The 7,632-nt window shown below is 37.3% G+C and overlaps 1 protein-coding gene across 1 annotated transcript in view; it reads right to left on the bottom strand.

Moving 5' to 3' along the window:
• The window catches only part of ST7L (suppression of tumorigenicity 7 like), a 151,464-nt gene that overhangs the window by 5,816 nt on the left and 138,016 nt on the right, over positions 1-7,632 (bottom strand). The window contains exon 13 of the mRNA XM_007949167.2: positions 6,726-6,818. Coding sequence (XP_007947358.1) covers positions 6,726-6,818 — 93 coding nt within the window. The remainder of the gene's footprint in view (positions 1-6,725; positions 6,819-7,632) is intronic.

The raw sequence follows: 7,632 nt of genomic DNA, 5'->3' as shown, positions 1-7,632 counted from the left end.
TTAGAAATATAAAATCTATGTATGTTATATAGATATGCTTAATAGACTATAAGCATATAAATGTATGCATATGTACATGCATATTATGTGTATCACACCTCAACATAAAGAAAACAAAAATCCTCACAACTGGACCAATAAGAAACATCATGATAAATGGAGAAACGATTGAAGTTGTCAAGGATTGAATTTAACTTGGATCCATAATCAATGCCTATGGAAGCAGCAGTCAAGAAATCAAACAGCAGATCTACTGCAAAAGACCTCTTTAACAATGTCACTTTGAAAACTAAAGTGCACCTGACCTAAGCCACAGTATTTTCAATCACCTCATATGCATGCAAAAGCTGGACAATAATTAAGGAAGACTGAGGAAGAAATGATGTATTTGCAATTATGGTGTTTGCAAAAAATACTGAATATACCATGGACTATTGTAAAGACAAACAAATCTGTCTTGGAAGAAGTACAACCAGAAATTTCCTTAGAAGTGAGGATGGCAAGACTTTGCCTCTAGTATTTTGGACAAGTTAAAAGGAGGGAACAGTCCTTGGAGAAGGACATCATGCTTGGTAAAGTGAGGGTCAGCAAAAAAAAGGAAGAGCCTCAATGAGATGGAATGACAGAGTGACCACAACAATGGGCTCAAGCATAGCAACATTGTGAGGATGGTGAGGATCAAGCAGTGATAAAACAAACCCTACATTCTGTATGTAGGGTTTCTATGAGTTGGAACCAAGTTGACAAGAAGTTACTCAAGTCAGAAAACTGGGAGTCATCCCTGACCTCCTGGAGAGATAGACTCTTCCCATTTGAGCTTCCTTATAGTCCATTCCAAGAAGCTCTGGTAGCATAGTGCCTAAAGCACTGCTAACCACAAGGCTGGTGGTTCAAACCCACCAGCCACTCCTTGGAAGGAAGATGGGGCAATCTACTTCAGTAGTGCTACTGTCTCGGAAACCCAAGGAGGGGTCGCTATGAGTCAGGGTCGACTCGACGGCACATAACAACAACAACATAGTCTATTCCATATGTGTGTATTTGTGGGTATGGCACTTAACCCATTGTTTATCTGCATCTTTCCATTAATTGGTAGGTAGTCTAGGAGTTTGGAGTAGGGTAAGGAGGAAAAGGTACAAGTATTTAACACTTTTGTTGAGTACCTACAATATGCTTGGCATATACAAAAGAACAAAATAATGAATATTACTAATTCAAACAATATTTATTGAATATTAATTTTTATGATAAACTTTACAGAGATATAAGGACAATAAAGAGAGTTCTGGTCCTCAAGGAGTTTACAATCTGAAAGGGAAGATTAACAATATACTGCTGGGTGATGAGCTCCTATGTTGAAAGACACTCAAAACACATATGGCCACAACAGTGGACTCGAGCATGCCAACAATGGTGAAGAGGGCACAGGACTTGGCGACTTTTGTTCTGTTTTACATGGGTTGCTATGAGTTGAGGTTACCATGAGTCAGTGCTGACTCAACAGCAACTATCAATTTTTTTTTAGAGGATGAGATATTACATATTGTTTTATACCTTGCTTTTCTCACTTTACTGTGTAGGAATCATACTTTTTTTATTTTATTGTGGTGAAAAAATATATAAAACACACCATTTCAACAATTTCTATATGTACAATTCAGTAACATTAGTTACATTATTCAAAAAATAAATAAATAAAAGGGAATATTGAGAAGTACATAAAGCACTTTGAGAGTTCAGAGAAAGAAGAGATCACTTATCACAGAGGATGGAAGACCCTGAGAGAAAAGTATCAGCGTACTCAGTTTGTCATGATTTCTTCTCTAAATTTTCATCTATTTGGTTGAAACCCAGCTGTTTTTTTCCAGCTTATTAAATTTGATAGTTGTAAAGCTGCAACTTTTCTTCCTAAATTTCAGTTTTAATGGAACGATATTGTAAAAACTGTGGCACAGGTGTATATCAAGGAAGGAAACTTTCAGCATGATTACTTCTTGATCAAATCATTAAAAGAAAAGTTAAACAAATTTTGGAGTCCCTGGATGCACAAATGGTTAAGCAATTGACTACTCGAAAGGTTGGCTGCTGGAACCCACTCAGAGGTCTTGGCAGACAGACTTGGCAATCTGCTTCAGAAAGGTCACAACCTTGAAAACCCTACGGAGCAGTTCAATGCTGCACACATGGGGTCTCTGTAAGTCCGAACTGACTTGAGAGCAAAAACAACAACAAACTAAAGTTTACTAGTTCACAGAGAAAAAGAGTGAGTGGGTAAGTCAGTACAGACAAAAAGTGTAGACTATTATTTAGAGAAATTTGGCTTCTTGAAGGCAAGAACAACACTGAAATTCTTTCAGTATTAATTATCCTATATATTTCTGGTTCTCCTCTCAACTCCTTGAGTATCCTTTTTACAATCAGGATATACAGGCCTTCCACCTTCATTCTTCTCAAGATTGTTTTGGTTGTTCTGGGTTGTTTATGTTTCCATATAAATTTTAAGATCAATTTGTCAATTTTAACAAAAAAGTCTGCTAGAATTTTCATAGGGAATGTATTCAATCTATAAATCAATTTGGGAAAAACTGCTTTCTAAATAATATTGGATCTTCCAATCCATTAACATGGAATGTCTCTCCATTTATCTAGATTTTCTTTAATTTCTCTGAGCAATACTTCATAGTTCTTTTTTTAAAAATTTAATTTAATTAATTACTTGATTAATGTTTTCTTTTCTTCTCTCTCTCCTTTTTTTTTTTTTTTTTTTAATTGTGATTTGGGTGAAAGTTTACAGAGCAAATTCACTTTCCATACAGCAGTTCACATACACTTTGTCTCATGACACTGACTACAATTTACCACAATGCAACAGCTCCCCTCCCACTTCCTTCCGATAGTTACATCCTCTTCCCTGTGTCCATCCCTCCATGCACTCCTGCCCCCTGAGCTGTCTTCCTGTGCAGAAACAGCCCTTCTTTCTCCCATGACTGTTCTCTCCATGGAGTGTTTCTGCCTCAGGTAAATGTTCAACTCATAATGCCTGTTTTTTGTTTGGCTGGAAGCCACAGGTGTCGGTTCAATTCCAGACCTGAAGGGCAGCTAGGAGCCATAGTCTCAGTGTTCCACCAGGCTCTACCAGACCAGCAAACCTGGCCTCCCCCCGTTTTTTTTTTTAAATTTTTCCAAATGATTTTGAGTTTTGTTCCACATTGTCCTCCCTCTCAATCCAGGATCTCCTACATAGATCCCACTCTGAGTGGTTGACAGTGGTAGCTGGGCACCATCTAGTTCTTCTGGTCTCATAGTTGGATAGGCTGAGGATTTCATGGTGTACCAGTTGCTAGGACTAATTGTTTCCATGAATCTTTGGTTTTCTTCATTCTTCTTTGCTCTGGACGAGGAGACCCATCATAGCATCTAGATGGCTGCTTGCAACCTTTTAAGATCCCATTCACTACTCGCCAAAGTAGGAGGTGGAACAATGTTTTGTGTAGTATGTCATGCCAATTGAGCTTGATGTCCCCTGTGACTATGGTCCCGAGCCCACTGATCCAACTATTCTCTCCCTGTGGGTAGCGGCTGTGGCCAAGAAGTGACTACAACCTTGTCCCTTGTCAGCTCTGCTATATACCTGGGAATTCTTACAGAACATACAAATGCACTTGTAGGACCATTGTCTGCCAACCTTATGTATGTTCTTGGATACACTCCCCATTTCATAGACATACCTAATCGTTTAGCCTGTTGACCCATCTATCCACTCATATACCCATGTTTGTCTTCACTGACAATACAGTACTGTATGTTCAAAAGGGTTCATCTTTGTTGTCTGCACCTCCCATGTACCTCTCTATGTCTTCCTCTTCGTCAATGCCACCATGTTGATCACTCACATTTGGTACATTGTCCTTCTCTTCACCCAAATCAATACTTATCTCTACCTGTCTAACAGTGTTCCCTACCCTTCCACCCCTGGTAACCAACAAAGAAAATTTCCTTCCATATAGAAACCTTTCCTTAACTTTGACAATTGTGGACTAATACCGTATTTGTCCTTCTGTGATTGCCTTATTTCACTCAGCATAATGCCCTCCAAGTTCATCCACGTTATGTAGTGTTTTGCAGATTCTACATTATTCTTTAGGGTTGCATAGTATTCCATTGTGTGCATGTACCATAGTTTGGTTATCCATTCCTCAGTTGATGGACACCTAGGTTGTTTCCATCTTTTTGCTATTGTAAATAGTGCTATGATGAACATGGGTGTGCTACTTCATAGTTCTTAGTATACAAGTCTTCTGTTAAATTTATTCCATATAATTGGTTCTTTTTGATGCTACTATAATTGGAATTTTCTTAATATCATGTTCAGATTGTTCATTGCTAGTGTATACGCATATAATGGATTTTTTATATTGACCTTATATCCTGTAACCGTGCTGAACCTGTTTATTAGTTCTAATAGTATTTTTGTGAATTGTTATAATTTTCTACATAGATGTCATCTATGAATAAAAATAGTTTTACTTCTTCTTTTCCAATATGAATACTTTTTCCTCTTTCTTGCATGATTGTACTTGCCAGAACCTCCAATAAAATGCTGAATACAAGTGGTGAAAGTGGATATACTTGCCTTGTTCTTGATCTTAGAGGGAAAGCATTCAGTCTTTTACCATTAAGTATGATGCTAGCTGGAGGTTTTTTTGTAGATGCCCTTTATCAGGATGAGGAAGTTCCCTTCTATTCATAGTTTGTTGACAGTTTTTTTTTTTTTAATCATGAATGGGTACTGTTGTTATGTTGTTATTAGGTGTCACCGAGTTAACTCCAACTCATAGTGAGCCTATGTACAACAGAATGAAACACTGCCCGGTTGTGTGTCATCCTCACAATCCTTGCTATACTTGAGGCCATTGCTGTAGCCACTATGTCAATCCATCTCATTGAGCGTCTTCCCTTTCTTCACTGAGCCTCCACTTTACCAAGAATGATATCCTTCTTCATGGAATGGTCCCTTCTGACATGACCAATGTAGGTGAGATGAAGTCTGGCCATTCTTACTCCAAGGAGCATTCCGGCTATCTTCTTCTAGCACAGATTTGTTAGTTCTTCTGGTAGTGCATGGTACTTTCAGTATTCTTTGCCAACACCACAACTCAAAAGCATCAACCCTTCTTTGGCCTTCATTATTCATTGTCAAGCTTTCACATTCATGTGAGGCAATTAAAAATACCATGGCTTGTGTTAGGTGCACCTTAGTCTTCAAAGTGACATCTTTGCTTTTCAACACTTTAAAGAGGTCATCTGGAGCAGATGTGTCCAGTGCAATATGATGTCTGACTTCTTGACTGCTGCTTTCATGGGTGTTGACTGTGGATCCAAGTAATGTGAAATCTTTGACAACTTCAACCTTTTCTCCATTCATCGTGATGCTGCGTATAGCCTTCAGCATGAATTCACCTCAACATAAAGGAAACAAAAATCCTCACTACTGGACCAATACTATCAGAGCTCCTATGGTCCAATAGTGAGGATTTTCGTTTTCTTTATGTTGAGGTGAATCCATACTGAATGCTATAGTCTTTCATCTTCATTGTAAGTCCTTCAAGTTATCTTTGCTTCAGCAAGCAAGGTTGCGTTTCTGCCTATCACAGGTTGTTAATGAGTCTCCCTCTAATCCTGATGCCTTAGTCTCTTCATATAGTCCAGCTTCTTGGATTATTTGCTCAGCATACAGATTGAATAAGTATGGTGAAAGGATAAAACCCTGATGCACACCCTTCCCTGATTTTAAACCATGCAGTATCCCCTTGTTTTGTTTGAACAACAGCCTCCTGGTCTACATACAGGTTCCTCATGAGCACAATTAAGTGTTCTGGAATTCCCATTCTTCTCAGTGTTATCCATAATTTTTTATGATCCACACAGTAGAATACTTTTGCATAGTCAATAAAACACAAGTAAACATCTTTCTAGTATTCTTTGCTTTCAGCCGAGATCCATGTGACATCAGCAATGATGTCCCTCATTCCATGTCCTCTTCTGAATCCAGCTTGCATTTCTAGAAGTTCCCTGTCAATATACTGCTGCAACTGATTTTGAATTATCTTCAGTAAAAATGAATGGGTGCTGGATTTGTCAAATGTTTTTTCTGCATCTATTGTCCTTTATTCTATCAATATGGTATATCACATTATTTTCAGATGTAAACCAACCTTGCATTAGTGTAGTATATCCTACTTAGTCATGGTGTATGATCTTTTTTTATATACTGTTGGACTCAGTTTGCTAATATTTTGTTGAAGAATTTTGTATCTCTATTCATGAGAGACATTCTCTACTTTGTTTTAATGTCTTTGTTTGACATTGGTATCAAGGTAATACTGGTCTCATGGAATGTGTTGGGGAATGTTCCTTCCACATCTATTTTCTGAAAGAGTTTGTGAAGGACTTGTATGGTATTATCACTTCTCTAAATGTTTATAAGATTATTGCTCTTTTTAATATTTTTAATATTTGTGTCCTTCATCCCATTAACATAGTGTTTTGCTCAACAGATATTTGGAAATTAAGTGAATTATATGCAGTAACATCCAAGAAATTAGTAAAATAGTATTTAAAGAGTGTCCTGAATTTCAACCAAAGGCATTTTAAAAATAAAGAACACTACAAAAAATAAACTCACAACCACTTTTAAGTTTAGGAAAATGGAAATATTTACTTACTAGGTAATAGCTCTCTATCAGCAGTCTCTGTGCAGCTGGGGTACGGATAAAATAGATGGCCTTTCTCTAAAGGGTAGGGAATCATTCTAAAAGCTGAGGGAAAAAAAACACAAATGTTGACATTCAATTCTGTTTCATTTACCATATTATGTAACAGATAAAGTGATTTTAGAGATATATATTTACAAAATTTCCACATAGTACTTTATTTTTTTAGAGAGATATTTTAGATGCAAGAAATAAAGGGAGCAAAGGAACAAATATAGGGAAGAATAAGATTTACTTAGAGAATAGTGAATAGTCTGGCTAGAGCAAAACTAAAGGAGTGGTGGATGATAAGACTAACTGGACCTGAGACTTTGCCTCTGTTTCTTCATTACAAACACAATAGATAACTCTCTAGGTATGAATTCCACTTCTTACAGGAATCTTGTAAAACTACAATGTGTGTAACTGTTGGGTCTTTAACTGTTGGCCACCTAAAAGAGTTCTCAGTGTCTCCTAATTTTGCATGAGATTTTACCTAGATTTTTGATGAGCAGAGTTTAATCCAGATCAGGGGCCAGCAAAGTATGGACATTTGGCTAAATCTGGCTTTTATTAGTTTTTATAAATAAAGTTTTATTGGAACATAGCTATATTCATTCATTTACATAGTGAAATTTACATACTGCTTTCATTCTACAAGAGTTGAGTACTGTGATAGAGACTATATGGACCACAAAGCCTAAAATATTTACTATTTAGCCTGTTAAAGAAAAAAAATTTGCTACGGCTAGATCTAGATTAGGAGCTCTGGTAGAATAGTGGCTAAGCACTTGACTGCTAACCAGAAGGCTAGCGGTTCAAACCCACCAGCCACTCCTCGGAAGGAAGGTTGGGCAATCCTACTTCCGTAGTGATACTG

Source organism: Orycteropus afer, unplaced genomic scaffold (assembly GCF_000298275.1).
Source record: "Orycteropus afer afer isolate SDZICR_OR568_19922 unplaced genomic scaffold, OryAfe1.0 scaffold00010, whole genome shotgun sequence".
Classification (NCBI taxonomy): Eukaryota; Metazoa; Chordata; class Mammalia; order Tubulidentata; family Orycteropodidae; genus Orycteropus; species Orycteropus afer.
The sequence above is the reverse complement of the archived record's forward strand: the minus strand, read 5'-3'. Positions and strand labels throughout refer to the sequence as shown.